The following is an 18,323-nucleotide window of genomic DNA, read 5'->3' as shown; positions in this document are numbered from 1 at the left end:
ATGGAGTGAGTTTTGTCCTGATTCTAATTAAGGTGAACATCCTCTTTGATCAATTTGTTTTTAGAGCACACAAATATGTATTGGTAGATTGGGCCATATACCCATTAGACTAGAACCACAAACAACAAGTCACAAATCACACTAATCAAACAAGGTCATCAACAACAACTAGACAAGGATCCCAAGAATAATTGTTGACCAAGTGCTCAGCGATGATCATGTCATGACAGGATTGAAAAAAAAGGGTTTCAAATGAGGGAGTAAAGCTTTTGCAAGATTTTCCAGAAAATAGTGGAGACATGAACATCTCCTTATTTTTATAGCTTTTCAAATGTGTTTGAAATCCATCTGTAAACGTTTCTAAAATGAGGGTTTGCAAAATAGTGGGATCATACCAACTTGTTGGTTTTTCTAAGTTCAATAAATACTTAGCTTGGAAAAACCAATGTTTCAAATAAATCCTGGTTCAACGTTCTGGGAAAAGTTAAATTACTTGAAATGAGAAGTGGCCAAGATAAAGTTTTTGTCAAATAGATAATAATATTTTGAATGACATGATCACTAGGGCACTAAGATTGAATTGGTTCACAATTCTGTTCAACTACCAACTCAAACAGATATACTTAGCACATCAAACAAGACAAACAAACAACAAATATTATTTCAAGGGGTTGATCACAAAAAAGTTTTTGTTGGCCCTCATTTTCACACCACTAAAATTTGTTTAAACAAGGTTATAAAAGTTGGGGTGTTACACTTTCGCTACATACGGCTAATTAATCTTCATTGTTTTGATAAGTGTTGTGTGGGTGAACCTATGCTAATGTACCGCCCTTCTTAGGACTAATACATACTTGTGATTATACCCCTTGCAAGCATCCGCAACTACAAGAAAGTAATTAAGATAAATCTAACCACAGCCTTAAACTCTGAGATCCTGCTATCCCTCCTGCATCGATATACCAACGGGGTTCTGTGTTTCTGTCACTCCGGCAACCCCGCAATTGGCAAACGAGTACAAGATGCATTCCCCTAGGCCCATAAAGGTGAAGTGTCGTGTAGTCGACGTTCACACGACACCACTAGAAGAATAACACCACAACTTAAATATCATAACATTGAATATTACTCAACCATACTTCACTACTAACATTTAGACTTCACCCATGTCCTCAAGAACTAAACGAACTACTCACGAGACATCATATGGAACATGATCAGAGGTGATATGATGGTGAATAACAATCTGAACATAAACCTTGGTCCAACGGTTTCACTCAATAGCATCAATAACAAGTAGAAATCAACACCGGGAGAGTTTCCCCTATCAAACAATCAAGATCAAACCCAAATTGTTACAGCGGTGACGATGTGCAGCGGTGGAGACGGCGGTGATGATGATGAAGATGATGATGATGGTGATGGAGATGATGTCCAGCTCGATGGTGGTGACGATGGCGTCGATTTCCCCCTCCGGGAGGGAATTTCCCCGGCGGATCTCAGCCTGCCGGAGAGCTCTTTTCTCTCTGGTGTTCTCCGCCCCGCAGAGGCGGCTGTGACTCTTCGCGACTTCTCCCCCAGAGCTTAGGTTTTCGGGACGAAGAAATACGCGAAGGAGAGGAGGCCAGAGGGGGCTGTGGGCCCCCTCCCCACATGGCGGCGCGGCCAGGGCAGGGCCCGCGCCGGCCTGTGAGTGGGGCCCATGGTGGCCCTCCTCGGCTCCTCCTTCTGGCTCTCGTCATCTTCTGGAAAAATAGGATTTTTCATATAACTTTTGTCAATTGTTGATCTTCCGAAATATTGCATTCTGACGGCGCTTTTTCCAGCAGAATCCTGACTCCCGTGCGCGATCCTCCAATAATCATGAATCATGCAAAATAGATGAAATAACATAAGTATCATCTCCAAATATGAAATATATCAATGAATGACAGCAAATTATGATATAAAATAGTGATGCAAATTGGACGTATCAGACGCCATATAGAACGAATCCCGAAGAGACGAAAGAGATACAGAAGCAAGTACAAGCGCTACTCGACAAAGGTTATATCCGCATAAGCCTTAGTCCTTGTGTTGTTCCTGTTATTCTAGTTCCTAAGAAAGATGGTACATGGTGCATGTGTGTAGATTGTAGAGCAATAAACAACATTACTATTCGATATCGTCATCCTATTCCCCGTTTAGAGGATATGCTAGATGAATTAGAGGATATAGGATAGTTATCTCCGATATGTTCATCCCGTGATGCTTGCAAAACAGTTGACAAGGGTCAGCGGTGGAGTTTGTTTCAGACTCAGTGCATTATAAAGGGCAAGGCTTGCAAGTTGATGATTGATGGTGGTAGATGTACTAATGGCATAAGCAAGGCGATGGTGGCAGCTTTGGGGTTGTCTACATGGCGTCTTCCTGAACCTAAACGTCTTGAGTGGTTCAATAGCTGTGATATGCTGAAGATTACTCATAAGGTGCGTGTGCCATTTGCAGTTGATGACTATGTTGATGAGATAGAGTGCGATGTGTTGCCATTGGAGGTGTGCGGATTGCTACTCGGACGTCCATGTCAGTATGATCATAATGTGACACATGCTGGGAGAGCAAATACATATTCTTTTATGCATGGTGGCAAAGAGCGGACTTTGAAGCCTTTGGGTGATGACCATATCAAGTCCTATGTGGAGTTAGTGGTGCGTAAGGAGAAGTTGCACAAATCTAAAGTGCGACATGAGGTGCATGATGTTCCGAGCATTGATGTTGGTGATGTTTCAGCCATGCCTGTAGATGACAAGCCAGTTCTTGTTGGTGACAAGACGGATGAAGCTACACTTGTTGTTGATGTGGATGTTTCAGCATGTGCTACAGTTCCAGTTTGTGTTGATGCTAGTATACAGACAGATGATATTTATGCCGATGGTGCTTCAGTACATATGGCGCAGATGCGCATGGGAGGAGTGGGAGGCGAGGAGGTTAGAGAAGCCAGTGTTGTTGGTGTTTCGCGATGGCCCGATCATAATCCGGTCCCAGACCCGGTCAGAACCGGACCGACCGGTCACAGACCCGGTCAACCGGTTTCTGGGCCGGCTGTGGCGCAGCGCGTCAGTGGAAACAGTGGGCAGCGGCACTACCGTGTTTGGAGTACTGCAGTCCGATTTTCCGCGACATTGCGGATGCATCGAGGCAAGGATGGACGTGTGAGACATTTATGTGGCCCATGCATTACACATCTTGTGCAGGGTCATGTTCAGCAACACAGGGTTCCGTCAAGATCTCCGAACAAGAAGGTAATTGGCGCCGCAGTCCAAGTTCATGTGGAGAAGAAAGGAGGCGCCAACTGCTGTATCAAGTCAAGAAGGCCGCGAGGGAGGATGTGGTGTGGAAGGCAAGCAAGACTTGACAACGGCAAGGATGTGTCATGTTCATATCACGTCACCTTTTCCAGAAGACCCTCATGCGTTGGGGACAAAGCTTCTTGAAGGGGGGAGGATGATATGGGCATGGAGGCCTATGTGGAGGCCAATTTCAGGACTCCACCAAGCTAGGCGATACGCCATCGAGGATTCAGGAGTGACACGCTAGGACGACCTACGCCATGTAATAATTAAGTCTAAGGTTGTGTCATTCATTCTATGTTAGGAAATAATGTAGCCAGGTCATGCGGTGGGCCAAATTAGGGTTATTAGTGTGTCAGTTGGATTTGGGCATATCAATCCAACTAGGGCTAGGCCCATAGTGGGGTGCCCCAGCCCAGTAAGGGCTGGCCGGCCATCCACCCTCTCATATAAGGTGGAGGCACGGCTAGGGTTTAGGTAGACAAGTTTAGACTAAAGTTTAGGGTTTACCCCATTGCGTGTGTTCACGTGTATCATCCTTCCGGGGGTACGACGCTACCGTTTATTTAGTATATCCGCTGCGAAGGTTCTTGTGTTCATCAAGGATTGTCTAGCTCAAGGTTTGAGGCGTATCGTTCATCGATCCGTTGCTTGCTGGATTCGTTCCCTCTTCTCCAGGCTGCGTTCATCGCGTTGTTGGGAGTATTTACTACCCCTGGTTCTCGTTGTGAAAGATCGGGCAACACCCGAGGAGGATCTGCTGGGATTCCCCTTATCATAATACATATACCGTAATCCAACTGCGTCTATGAATAATAATCCACCTTCAGGTTAGCATCTGCACCCCTTCCAGTATAAAGTTGCAAGCAACAGACTATCGCATTAAGCAATGTGTGTAAAGTAAACAATAGAGTTACCCTCGGATAAAATATTGTTGGGTTATCCCTAGTAGCAACAACACATCTATAACCTTAGAAGTTATAAAGTCACTCTCTAGGAAACTAGAAGCATGAACCTACTATCGAGCATAAATACCCTCTCTTGGAGTCACAAGTATCCACTTGGCCAGCGTTTCTACTACCAACGGAGAGCATGCAAGATCACAAATAACATATGACATGAATATATAATCAATCTTAACATAGTATTCAACATTCATCGGATCCCAGCAAACCAAACATATAGGATTACATAAAGATGATCTTGATCATGTAGGGCAGCTCACAAGATCGATACATGAAGCACATGATGGAGAAGACAACCATCTAGCTACTGCTATGGGCCCATAGTCCAGGGATGAACTACTTACGCATCACTTCGGAGGCAGGCATGGCGATGTAGATGCCTCCGGCAACGATTTCCCTCTCAGGGTGCCGGGAAGAGCTTCAGAACCCGCGAGATGGGTTCAGGGATGGCGGCCGCGACAGAACTTTTCGTGGATGGAGGCTCAGGTATCCAGGGTTTTCCCGAGAAGATGTATAAATAGGCGGAGGATTCAGGTCGGTGGGGTGCCTATGGGCCCCACACCTACCCTAGGTGCCCTGGTGCGCCTCTTCGTCCCCCCTCCGGACTTCGTTTTTGTTTCGGTAAAATATTGACTCCGGCTTTTGTTTCATCCAATTCCGATAATATTTCATGTACAACTTTTCTGAAATACAAAAACTGCAGAAAACAGGGAACTGGCACTATGGCATCTTGTTAATAGGTTAGTGCCGGAAATCATGTAAAAGTGCAACGAAGTGTAAACAAAACACATATGAATTGGTGTAAAACAAGCATGGAGCATAAAAAATTATAGATATGTTTGAGACGTATCATGGGGTAAGGGGGAAAAGGAAAAAAATCTGATTTAAAGGCTATTGGTCCACTATAAATCTTCTCTTCCAGGATTCCACATTTGGTGCAACATTGTTGAAAAGCATGTTATCTATCTCTTTCCATATGCTCCAGCCCCCCACAATAAAGATTTCCATAAACATGGGAGCTGCCCACTGTGTCCTGCCTTGCTCAATTATTTGTAACCTGTTACCAAGTGCATGCCAATGTAGATTCAAGGTAGCCCAACATTTCTGACCGAACTGACAATGGAATAGCATGTGTTCCATCGTTTCTTTAGGGGGATAGGCAATTATATCCAGAATTTAACACAAAATTTCTTCCAGTAAGCATATTCCGTGTATTGAGTCTATCTGAGAGTACAAGCCAGCAAAAGAATTTCATCTTTGGCACACATTTTGATTTCCAAAGCCATGAGAAGGAAATGTGTGGCTTAAGTTCTATGAAGCAAACAAACTCAAAGCGTATTTGTCTGAACCCTATTCATATCTCCATTTGGCCTCCACATCAGATTTGGATTACGATATGAGCATCATTCCTCTGAATGTCTCTGAAAGTGCATGGAGCCCCCATGTGTGGCTTTGGTAATTAATTACAATCCCTATAAAGTAATGCTTGCCTTGAGTTATATTTGTAGGAGTTGTCCATAGGCAATGCTTGAAACATATGTTGGCTTCAAGATTGTAATAAGAAGAAAATGAACAAGATCAAGTGTCAAGTATGTCTTGAAGATGAAGATGAAGTGAGCCCTCAAGTTACTTCAAGACATCAACATGATGAAGAATGAAGAAATGAAGTGCAAGTTCAAGATGAGTCAACTCGGAGAGATCTTATGCTTGAAGCTTGTCATCCATATGGTGTTCAAGGATATGTGAAGATGCGCCGAAGAAGAAGCTCTCCCATAGTTGAGTATGGGGGAGCAATTCGCATGACTTCATCAAGCAAGCACAATCAAAAAAGGCGTTCCATCTTGTTGCGGTCAAGACCGTCATCATCAAGCTCAAGTGGAATGCGCAAGGTTAAGGTTTGCTCTTGACAGGGTTTCTTCCTCACCGGTCTCATGGTATAGTTGGAGACCGATTTATAGTTTAGTTGTCGTACTATCAAGAGGGCTCTCGAGTGAGTAATCCTTGAATCATCTTTCTTGGTTGTTATTAGGATCTTATCCATGTGATGTAATAGAGCTTGTGCTTATTCTCATGATAAGCTCTAGTTCATCGAAAATGGATTTCGCATAGATCACTTGTTGCGTTTTCGAGTTTGGTGATTTTCTCGGTTTCTCATGTTGAGGTGTTGCACCTCTAAAAATAATAGAAAATCACCCCCACTAATTTCCATATTTTGTTGGGTAAGCTCTTGTCGTCCTCTTTCTAACAAAATTGGTTTCACTCTGTTCGGAGCTACCAATCTTTAGATATTGTTTTTACAAGTTTTCTAGGCCGGATTTTCCGGGCCGGATATTTGCAAAATATCCGCCCCCTGAAATTTGGCTAAGGACTTTGGGAAATGTCGCGCAATAACCTTCTGGACCAGGGCCGGACATTTGCCCGGATTTTCCCAGAATATCCTGCAACGGCTCGATTTTCTTGGGGGTATAAATACCCCCTTCTTCTACTCTCTCTCCTCCATTGTTGATCTTGGGAAGCTTGCCCTATCTCTCTATCCCTCCATGATTCTTGCCCCCTTTTGAGGGAAAAGAGAGAGGAGATCTAGATACACACTTTGACCTGTTGGAGATATGCCCAAGAGGCAATAATAAAAGTGGTTATTATATATATCTTTATGTTTATGATAAATGTTTATATACCATGCTATAATTGTATTAACCGAAACATTGATACATGTGTGATATGTAAACAACAAAGAGTCCCTAGTAAGCCTCTTAACTAGCTTGTTGATTAATAGATGATTAGTTTCATAATCATGAACATTGGATGTTATTAATAACAAGGTTATATCATTATATGAATGATGTAATGGACACACCCAATTAAGCGTAGCATAAGATCACGTCATTAAGTTATTTGCTATAAGCTTTCGATACATAGTTACCTAGTCCTTTCGACCATGAGATCATGTAAATCACTTATACCGGAAAGGTACTTTGATTACATCAAACGCCACTGCGTAAATGGGTGGTTATAAAGGTGGGATTAAGTATCCGGAAAGTAGGAGTTGAGGCATATGGATCAACAGTGGGTTTTGTCCATCCCGATGACGGATAGATATACTCTAGGCCCTCTCGGTGGAATGTCGTCTAATGTCTTGCAAGCATATGAATAAGTTCATAAGAGACCACATACCACGGTACGAGTAAAGAGTACTTGTTAGGAGACGAGGTTGAACAAGGTATAGAGTGATACCGATGATCAAACCTCGGACAAGTAAAATATCGCGTGACAAAGGGAATTGGTATCGTATGTGAATGGTTCATTCGATCACTAAAGTCATCGTTGAATATGTGGGAGCCATTATGGATCTCCAGATCCCGCTATTGGTTATTGGTCGGAGAGAGTTCTCACCCATGTCAACATAGTTCGCGAACCGTAGGGTGACACACTTAAGCTTTGATGTTGTAATAGTAGAACTTGAAATATGGAATGGAGTTCGAAGTATTGTTCGAAGTCTCGGATGGGATCCCGGACATCACGAGGAGTTCCGGAATGGTCCGGAGAATAAGATTCATATATAGGAAGTCATTTTATAAGTTTGAAAATGATCCGGTGATTTTATGGAAGGTTCTAGAAGGTTCTAGAAAAGTCCGGAAGAAATCTCTAAGGAAGGAGGAGTCCCGGAGGGACTCCACCTCCCATGGCCGGCCAACCCTAGAGGGGGGAGTCCAAGGTGGACTCCACCAAGGGGGCCGGCCACCCCCCCCCCCCCTCATGGAAGGGTGGGACTCCCTTCCCACCTTGGGTAGGTTTCCCTACTACATGGAAGGTTTTGGGTTGGGGTCTTATTCGAAGACTTGTAGTCCAACACTTGGGGGTTCCACCTATATAATGAGGGGCCAAGGGGAGGGGGCCGGCCACCACAAAGCCAAGAGCTTGGCCGCACCCCATAGAGGCCGGCCACCCCCTCTCCCCAAACCCTAGCCACCCCACTCCTCCCCCTCTCCCGCAACGCTTAGCGAAGCTCCGCCGGATATCTCCATCGCCACCGTCACCACGCCGTCGTGCTGCCGGATTCAAGGAGGAGCTACTACTTCCGCTGCCCGCTGGAACGGGGAGGTGGACGTCGTCTTCATCAACACCGAACGTGTGACCGAGTACGGAGGTGCTGCCCGATTGTGGCACCGTCAAGATCTTCTACGCGCTTTTGCAAGCGGCAAGTGATCGTCTACCGCAGGAACAAGAGCCTCATCTTGTAGGCTTTGGAAATCTTCAAGGGTGAGTCTCGCCCGTCCCCTCGTTGCTCCCATCTTCTAGATTGCATCTTGGCTTGGATTGCGTTCTCGCGGTAGGAAATTTTTTGTTTTCTATGCAACGTATCTCTACATGACCAAACCATATCATCTCTTTGTGAGTATATCTTTGGGATCTAGATCTTGGAGAATTTTGTGTTCTCCTCTTTGTTCTTCCTCCCTTATTCCCCAATAGCTTTTGTAGCTTTGTTGGAATTTGAGAGAGAAGTACTTGAGCATCTTTATGGTGTTCTTGCCATTGCATTTGGTGCATAGGTTTGAATTCTCCACGGTGATTCGTGGAAGTGAAAGCAAGAAGGTTGTTACTCTTGGGTTCTTGGAACCCTAGACGGATTCTAGGCCTTTGTGGAGATTTTTTGGGAGCCTCCAATTAAGTTTTGGATGCGTGCCCCAAGCTTTGTGTAAGGCCCGGTTTCCGCCTCGAAGGAAATCCCTTAGTGGAACCGTGACCTAGGCCTTTGTGGCGAGGGTCACCGGAGAATAAGGTGAGGCGCCTTCGTGGTGCTCGGTGTGTGGTGTGACTCCCGCATCTTGGGTGAGGCCTTTGTGGCGTTGGTCTGCATCGAGCAACCACACCTCAAGGTGAGGCCATTTGTGGCATTCGGGAGAGCTAAGCCATCGCGCCTCTCCAACGGAGATTAGCACTCGCAAGAGTGTGAACTTCGGGTTAAATCATCATCTCCCGCGTGCCTCAGTTATCTCTATACCCGAGCTCTTTTTTTATGCACTTTACTTTGTGATAGCCATCGTGCTTGAAGTTATATATCTTGCTATCACATAGTTGTTTGTATTGCTTAGCATAAGTTGTTGGTGCACATAGGTGAACCATAATATATAGGCTTTGGGCTTGACAAAGTAAACACTAGTTTTATTCTGCATTTGTTCAGCCCATCTCGTAAAAGTTTTATATCTCCTATTCACCCCCTCTAGGCGACATCTGTGTCCTTTCAGTCTCTCACCTCCTTCTCACGGTTAAAGTTCTCAGCTAAGGGTGCCAACATAAAGAAATTTCTGAACCGAAACATCTTCGGATGAGGAGAAGGAGAATGCCCTGGGATATTAATCAGAAATTATTCCATTTAGCCACTTGTCCTTCCAAAAGAGCACATAACCACCATGTCTAATTTGGGTAGATGTTATCCCTCTTTATATAGGTATCAATTTGAAAATATCTCTCCACCGGAAGGAACCACATGGGTTCATATTGTGAGACACTTTTTCAGTATATTATGAGTTCCATAAAAGATGCACCCAAGGTGTCTCAACCTTATTTTAAAACTTGTGCAGATATTTCAGTAGTAATCCTTGATTTTGTCATTTCAAATTAAGTATGCCAAGTCCTCCTTTTTTTCTTTAGGACACAAACCATATCCCAAGCAGCCACAGAATTACATTTCTCCCCATACTTTGTTTTCTTATTCCAAAGACAATGTCTTGTGATTTTCTCCACATGTTCGAGAATCTTTGGATTGATTTGAATAGACCACATTGTAAAAGTATCGATGGAGGCCAGGAGAGAATTAACCACGGTTACTCTACCACTATATGACATCATAAGGAACATTGCATATACTCTTCTCTCTAAACGGTCTACCGATGACATCAAACTTTGAACATATGGCTTTGTTGTACCCAAGGGCAATCCCAAATAAGTGAATGGCATCGAGGCAATAGTGCAACCAAATAAATCAGCAATTCTTCGCACTTTTGCTACGTTTAGATTAATGGGAATCAAGGAGGACTTGTGAAAGTTTATTTTTAACCTAGTGGATAGAGCATATTTTTCCAAGATGTTTTTCATTATAGTAACATGATGGGGACAAACAGTCATTATAATAAAAATGTCATCAACATATTGAACAATAGGGTAATCCATACTCCAAAATCTGAGGAAAAAGGTGCTTGAATAATTCCATCCCTAAAAGCCTTGTTGATAGCAGGTTGCAACAGATCATCAGTTAAAACAAAAAATGAGTGGAGAGAGAGGATCCTCTTGTATGACTTCACGCTTACAATGAAATTGTATCCCACATACACCATTAAGAAGAACAACCGACATTCCAGAACTAAAGATAGTGTCAATCTAGTCTATCCACTTGGCATCAAACCCCATTTTGCTTTATAATTTCGAGCGGGCAGAGTGATCAATAGCGTCACACACTTTTGTAAAGTCCAACTTTAGCAAGATTATTTCCTGTCTGGAAGTTTCACACTGGTATAAAATTCCAAATCCCAAGCTAGGCAGCCCTGGATATTCTTTCTTTGAGGAATCCATATTAATTTTTGTGAAATTGTTTTAAAACCTTCTGTTGCAACCTATTAGCCAACAATGTTGTTACAATCCTCATAGTACAATTCAACAAAGTAATTGGTCTGCAATCATTTATTCCTTCAGGTGTGGCAACTTTTGGAACCAAGGCAATGTGTCCCATATTAACACTGGCCAAATTCAAATTCCACTCATAGAGTTCAAAGCATAGCTTATAAATATCTTTCTTAATTGTATTCCAATAGGCTTTTAAAAATAAGCCCACCTCATGCAAAGCAAAAAAAGGTCCCTTAGCCAGGCCAGGTTGCAAAGCAGAAAATGAGCTTGGCCCTACATGTGAGCCTGGCCGAGTTGACCCGCCCGAAAAAGAGGATTTTAAAGTTTGAACAGTTTTCAAAATTGAATATTTTTTAAAATTTGAATGTTTTACGAATTTTAAAAAATAAAAAGGGAAAAAGGAAAAAGAAACAAAAAGAAAGAGAAAGAATAAAAATGCAACGAAAAAGAAGGAAAAAACCGAAATAGGCCGGGCCCTATACCCGACCAGAGGTGTGCGGCATGCTATACAGACCTACCTGATCGGTGTATAGGATTTACCGGAAAAAAGTGTGTCCCGCACGTCCTCGAAAGGCCCCGCGATGGCTAGCTAGGGCACCTCGTGCAGCCAGCGGTCCCTTCCCTGAACTGTTATGTTTCCTCCCCCACCTGCGCATCCACTACCCCCTTCCCAAATCCCGCCGCTCCTCGTCCGACACCACCGACGGGCAGCCGCTCAGCCGGTAGCAGGGCCTCCTCCGAGAGGTCGATCTGCACCACCACCACGCCGGTCCCGTTCCAGGCACAACCCCATCCATCCCCTTCTCCAAGGGTGTGTTCGGTTTGGGAATGGGGTGGAACGGAATGGAACCGTTCCGCACTCAGAGCACGTTCCTGCGTTCGGTTGCAAACTGGAATTTAATGAAGTGGTTCCTACAAATGGAATATTCCCTCTAGATCCGGAATGAAGTGGTTCCTCCGATTCGGCCGGACGAGGTGGAACGGGTGACTATCACACGCTGATTAATTAAATTTAGCAATAATTAACCAAGTTTAGCAATACTTAATCAAGTTTAGCACTACTTAATCAAGTTTAGCAAATAATTAGTTGAGTTTAGAATAATTAATCGGGTGATTATCTCACCCATTCCATTCCATTCCATTCTCACCCCATTCCAAAACCGAACACAAGGATGGAACCGTTCCGTGACAAAATTTTTATCCAAACCGAACACATGGATGGAACGGTTCGTGCCGGTGCAATGGAATGGTGTTCCACCTCATCCCCAAACCGAACACACCCCAAGAGAGGCATCTGAGGTAGCAGTACATCTTTGTGCTCTCCCTCTTTTTCTTTGCAAAAGGAACTGTGAAGCCGACCGTCTGATCATCCCGCGCGCGTGCCGTGTGTGGGCGGGAGTCATCCAGGCCGTTGGATGGAGCGCGTCCACTGGTACTAAACCACGCGTCCCAAATTTCCACCCTCAAAACCCCCGAATAATCCCGCCTCTAAACCCTAGCCGCCGGCACTGCCCCGCCCATATTCCCCTCCGCTCCCCTCCTCCTCCAGAGCCCAGACCCATTCGGTCGGGCGGCGGGCGGGCGAGCGGCGAGCCAGCGGCGAGCGAACCACCCCCGGCAAGGCAGATTCCTTCTTCCGGTAAGCCCTGGATTTGTCTCGATTCGTGCTGTTTTGCTCTCCCCATCTCCCGATCTCCCTGACTTGCCCCAATCCCTAACCCTAGCCGCCTGCCCACCACCCCCTGTCGCATCCAATCCGGGCTCCCCCTACCTATCCCGCCGTCTAACTGCCCGTTGTCAGCAGAAGCAGCACGCGGCGGCGGAACCAGCCGTTTCGGGCCCGTTTTTTTTCTCCTGGATTGGAAACCGCCCGCCTCGATACGTGCCGGAGTTCTATTATCCTGGTACCAGCCGGCGTGTAGATGCGTTCAAGTTGATTCGACCAGCGTATTTACTGTTACAGCCCGGCCTTACATATGCACCCCTTACTCTGTTGATTGCTGTAAATCGCCCCCGCAGTAAAAATGATTAGTATGATGAATCGATCTAGCACTGCCTATTAGTATGATTCGACTTGGCGTGTTCTAGAACCTCGTGGAGCTGGCATGTCGCCCTATTTCCTATTTCCTCATCGTCCAGACACGCGTTAGTAGTAGTAGGCATCGTGATTATCTGCTTGTACAACGCTGCTTTACGGTGGTGTCTATATAATTGTTAATTTGGCATGGCGATTTAGTGTCCACTTGCCCGATGTACACCTAGTTTATTGGCTCCTCTTCAGATACCTTAACACATGGCATGTAGCACTACTGCTTGAAATATGTCTGGCTCGTTTGCTGGGCTACCATTTAACTAGCTTAGCTTTTGAATGTCCTGTTCCACTAGTGCTAGAAGATGTTTTACATGTTATAACCACTATATATTCTCCAAAACACTTCTCTTAGGCTAATATTGTAACTGTCTTTATGTGCTTCTCAATGCAAAAAGCTTCCTCATATATCACCTGTTGTGCAAGACTGAACTACTCCCTCTGGTCCGACTCAACTTTGTCTAGATTTGTATATGCATCTAGTCTAGAAACTTAACATTGATATCTAGACAAAGTTGAGTCCATTAATATGGACCGGAGGGAGTAGTTCAAACTGGTCAAGTAAGTAGCCCCTGGGATTAGGAGAGCTGATGGATGCTATTTCATATTAATTGGTGCTGCTTTATCATAGATTGATTTTGCTAACTGACACAATATTTTTCCTGTTTGACAGGGAAGTTGCAGCCATGGATATCACTCAGGTTCTGCTTGCTGCTCAGTCTCCGGATGCTAACCTCCGCGCCGCAGCAGAAGCCAACATCAAGCAGTTCCAGGAGCAGAATCTGCCCAGCTTCCTCCTCTCGTTGTCAGCTGAGCTATCCAGCGATGAAAGGCCACCAGAGTCTAGGAGGCTTGCTGGTATTATCCTCAAGAATTCGTTGGATGCAAAAGATTCTGCACAGAAGGAGCTTCTGATTCAGCAGTGGGTTAGCCTGGATCCATCAATCAAACTGAAGATCAAGGACTCGCTGCTGATAACACTAGGATCTTCGGTGGCTGATGCAAGGCAGACGTCATCACAAGTCATTGCAAAGGTTGCATCCATTGAGATACCCCGTCGGGAATGGCAGGACCTCATTGCCAAACTGCTGGGCAACATGACGCAGCAGGGGGCATCCGCGCCACTGAAGCAAGCGACCCTGGAGGCGTTGGGGTATGTGTGCGAGGAGATTCCGCCTGAGCACTTGGTGCAGGATCAAGTCAATGCTGTTCTCACTGCAGTTGTGCAGGGAATGAACCAGACAGAGCTAAGTTCTGAAGTCCGTCTTGCAGCAGTCAAAGCTCTATATAATGCTCTTGATTTTGCTGAGAGCAACTTTGCAAATGAGATGGAGAGGACCTTTATAATGAAGGTCATTTGTGATACAGCTGTATCTAAAGAAGAGGAGATCAGGCAGGCAGCCTATGAATGCCTTGTTGCCATCGCATCCACATATTATGTGCACTTATCTCCTTACATGCAAACTATATTCAATCTGACTGCTAATGCTGTGAAAGGAGATGAGGAACCAGTTGCACTTCAAGCTGTTGAGTTCTGGAGCACTATTTGTGAGGAAGAGATTGAACTCCAAGAGGAATATGAGGGATCTGATGATGCCAACTCAACTGTAAATTATCGCTTCATTGAAAAGGCTCTCCCTTCACTTGTTCCAATGCTGCTAGAAACTCTGTTAAAGCAAGAGGAAGATCAAGAGCAAGATGATAATGCTTGGAACATTTCCATGAGTGGTGGAACGTGCCTTGGACTTATTGCTAGAACTGTTGGCGACGCAATTGTCCCTCTTGTGATGCCGTTTGTGGAGGCTAACATCACAAAGCCGGATTGGCGTTGTCGTGAGGCGGCCACTTTTGCATTTGGTTCTATCCTTGATGGCCCCTCCCTTGAGAAACTTGCTCCCCTGGTACAGGCTGGACTTGATTTTTTGCTCAACACAATGAATGATCCAAACAGCCAGGTAAAGGACACTACTGCATGGACTCTTGGGCGAGTGTTTGAGCTTTTGCATTCTCCATGCAGTAGTAATCCAATCATATCAAATGCGAACCTTCCTCGTATCATGACTGTGTTGCTAGAGAGTAGCAAGGATGTTCCAAATGTGGCCGAGAAAGTCTGTGGAGCCATATATTTCCTTGCCCAAGGTTATGAAGATGCAGAGGCGGTCTCATCTTTGCTTACACCTTATCTTCCTAATGTTATAGCTGCTCTCCTTACTGCTGCGGATCGTGGTGATATGACCCATATCAGGCTTCGTTCATCTGCTTATGAAGCGCTGAATGAGATTGTTAGAGTCAGCAACATACCTGAAACTGCAAGCATCATAGGGCAGTTGTTACAGGAGATCATGAGGAGATTGAACCTTACATTTGATCGCCAAATATATACATCAGGCGACAAGGAGAAGCAAAGCGATCTGCAGGCTTTGCTGTGTGGGGTATTGCAGGTCATTATCCAGAAACTGAGCAGCTCAGATGCAAAGTCCATAATTGCCCAGACTGCTGATCAGTTGATGTTGCTGTTCCTCCGCGTTTTTGCTTGCCACAGTGCTACTGTACATGAAGAAGCAATGCTTGCCATTGGTGCTCTTGCTTACGCAACTGGTCCAGATTTTGTGAAATACATGCCTGAGTTTTTCAAGTACCTTGAAGCAGGCTTGCAGAATTATGAAGAATACCAAGTATGCTCCATCTCTGTAGGGGTGGTTGGAGATATTTGCCGTGCCCTGGAAGATAAGATTCTGCCCTTCTGCGATGGAATTATGACCGTTCTCCTCAAGGATCTCTCAAACTCACAGCTAAACAGGTCTGTGAAACCTCCAATTTTCTCATGCTTTGGAGACATTGCTCTTGCTATTGGTGAAAATTTTGAGAAATACCTGCCGTATGCTATGCCAATGCTCCAAGGAGCGGCTGAGCTTCTTGTTGTTTTGGATCAAAGTGATGAGGATATGGTTGATTATGGCAACCAGCTCAGACGTGGCATATTCGAGGCATACTCTGGCATACTACAGGGTATCAAGGGCGCAAAGGCTCAGCTGATGATACCATATGCAGGCCATCTATTGCAGTTCACCGAAGCTGTCTACAAAGATAGTAGCAGGTGCATGTCATTTCTGTTCCCTTGTTTATTACACACATGAGCCTACCCCAACTTGTTTGGGACTGAAAGGCTTGGTTGTTGGTTGTTGTTGTTTATTACACACATGGGCGATTGGTCCTGTTCCTTAACAGTCATATGTATGTGCTTCACTTTCAGGGACGAGAGCGTGACAAAGGCTGCGGTTGCTGTCCTGGGGGATCTTGCAGACACACTTGGGCCCATCTCCAAGGATCTGTTCAAGAGCCACCTCTTCCATGTTGAGTTCTTGAGGGAGTGCCAAGATATGGACGATGAAGTCAGGGATACGGCGTCGTGGACCCAGGGAATGATAAACCAGGCAATAGTTTCTTAGTATGAGAAATTATCTTGCTTTGTCTGCTATGGGGGATGTTCTGTTTTGTTGCTGCGCCAACCAATGCCCGTTTGGCGCAGATGAACGGATGGATACCAAAGTATATGTAGCGTCAGTGGTAGGAACCTTGTTGTAGGAGTCTCCTGTGTTGTTTATCTTGAGTCTGTCAAGTCGTTATGCGTCACATTTTCAGTTTGTCAAGTCGGTATGGGTCACATTTGATGGCAGTGGGTTATGGGGGTTATGGCATTGGACGTCTTGAACAGCTAAATTTGTTGATGTATTCTTCTACTCTGTGTTCATCCATGCTATCCTGCCTGATGTTACTGTTTTTGCATTATAATGTTCTTATCATGGTTTTGTGGATTGAACTATTTCCTAGCTCTGTTTAATGAAATTTCTGCAGTTTATGAGTTGCACTAATGCAGCAGCTGCACTCATCAGGTAAACACGTCGTTACAAAATCTGGAGATTTATTTAGTCATCTTTGCAACAAGCAGCACGTTGCTAGAGCAAGTAGGCAATATTTCGAACTGTTTGTATATACATGTGGAGAAGGAACACTTGTGGCAAACAAAGCAGCAAGGCAACTGAAGCAAACTCTTCAGGCGGCCTCTGTGGAGATGATCTCCAGCTCCGCCCACCACAGCGGCGACACCTTGGGGTGGCCGCGTCTGGTGGCATGGTGGTGATCTCCCTCAGCTGCCTTGCGACCTCTGTCATCGTCGGCGGCCGCCTCGCCTCCCGGTCGGTGCAGGACCGTATCACGCTGTCCAGCCTGCTCACGGTCTCGCCCTGGAGAGGCGCGTTCCTGCTTAGGCCGGGGTCCATCACGTCCCTCAGCTGCCTCTCCCCTCTGAGGAAGCTCGCCGCCCAGCCCTCGAGCAGGCCGCCGTCCGACGCCGTGAACCTGCCGGACATGATCTCCAGCAGCAGCATGCTGTAGCTGTACACCACGTTCTGCAGGCTCGCATCTCCTTGGTGGTCGACGAGGCCTCGTCGGAGCAGCAGAAGACGTCGGCGATCTCGCCGCGAAGTCGTCGGTGAGGTAGACGGTGGACGTGTCGAGCGTCCCGAGGATCTCCGGAGGGCTCAGCAGGTGCATGTGCTCCAGGCAGTAGGCGATCCCACCGCCACTCGCAGCCGCGTCGGCCAGTCCAGGTGACCGTCTTCCCTCACTGCAGCAAACCACACCATTTGTTAATTAGTTAACCTGCTACGTACAGCTCATGAATGTCTGATGGACGAAACTCCATTAGTTGATCACCATGGAGATGCTCCAAGAGCGAGCCGTTCGGAGCATACTCGAACACCATGCATCATCCTCGTGAATGTACGGCTGCTCTTCCTGGCAGTAGCCGAGCAGGTTCACCAAGTTCTTGTGGTTTACTCTGGACAGGCTTGTTATCTGAAAACACATTGGTCATTTCTTGCCACACGTACGTATATTTTTAGAGTAGATCTCAATTTGCCAGTTTCATTCTAGCTTTGTATCCACCTTTTTCCCGAACCGTGTTTCGCAGTGCTTGGAGTCTTGGACCACTCCTTGGGGGAGCTCTTGGTCCCTTGTACATCATGTACTCCGACGGCAGGGAGCCGATGACGTTGCTGAAATCTTCGCAGGCTCTGACCTCTTGAGCGACGGTACGCCTGCAGCCAGCTCCCAGTCACTCCCAAGAAACACAAGGAAAACCATGTGGAAACTTGGCACGGTTTTCAGTGAGGAGCCCAACCTGTGACGAACGCCTTCTGCAGCTGCCCGCAATATTACTAATACTAGTTGAATGCCCGTGCGTTGCTACGGTCTCTCGTATTTCTTTTATCGTACTGTACATGTTCACACAATGGACATGCATAGTTTAAAATTTTA

General features: G+C 45.6%; 1 protein-coding gene and 1 pseudogene across 1 annotated transcript; one reads left to right on the top strand and one right to left on the bottom strand.

The window, feature by feature from the left end:
* Positions 1-12,395: 12,395 nt before the first annotated feature.
* Positions 12,396-16,744, top strand: LOC127345931 (importin subunit beta-1). The gene is made up of 3 exons (XM_051372472.2): positions 12,396-12,554; positions 13,678-16,101; positions 16,258-16,744. The coding sequence occupies exons 2-3, from the start codon at positions 13,691-13,693 to the stop codon at positions 16,451-16,453; spliced, it is 2,607 nt and encodes an 868-aa protein (XP_051228432.1). The 5' UTR covers positions 12,396-12,554; positions 13,678-13,690; the 3' UTR covers positions 16,454-16,744.
* A 313-nt stretch (positions 16,745-17,057) lies between these two features.
* On the bottom strand, positions 17,058-17,665 carry LOC127338938 (probable inactive receptor-like protein kinase At3g56050; annotated as a pseudogene).
* Positions 17,666-18,323: the final 658 nt, after the last annotated feature.

This window comes from Lolium perenne, chromosome 3 (assembly GCF_019359855.2).
Source record: "Lolium perenne isolate Kyuss_39 chromosome 3, Kyuss_2.0, whole genome shotgun sequence".
Lineage (NCBI taxonomy): Eukaryota > Viridiplantae > Streptophyta > Magnoliopsida > Poales > Poaceae > Lolium > Lolium perenne.
This window is presented reverse-complemented; position numbering and strand designations above follow the sequence as displayed.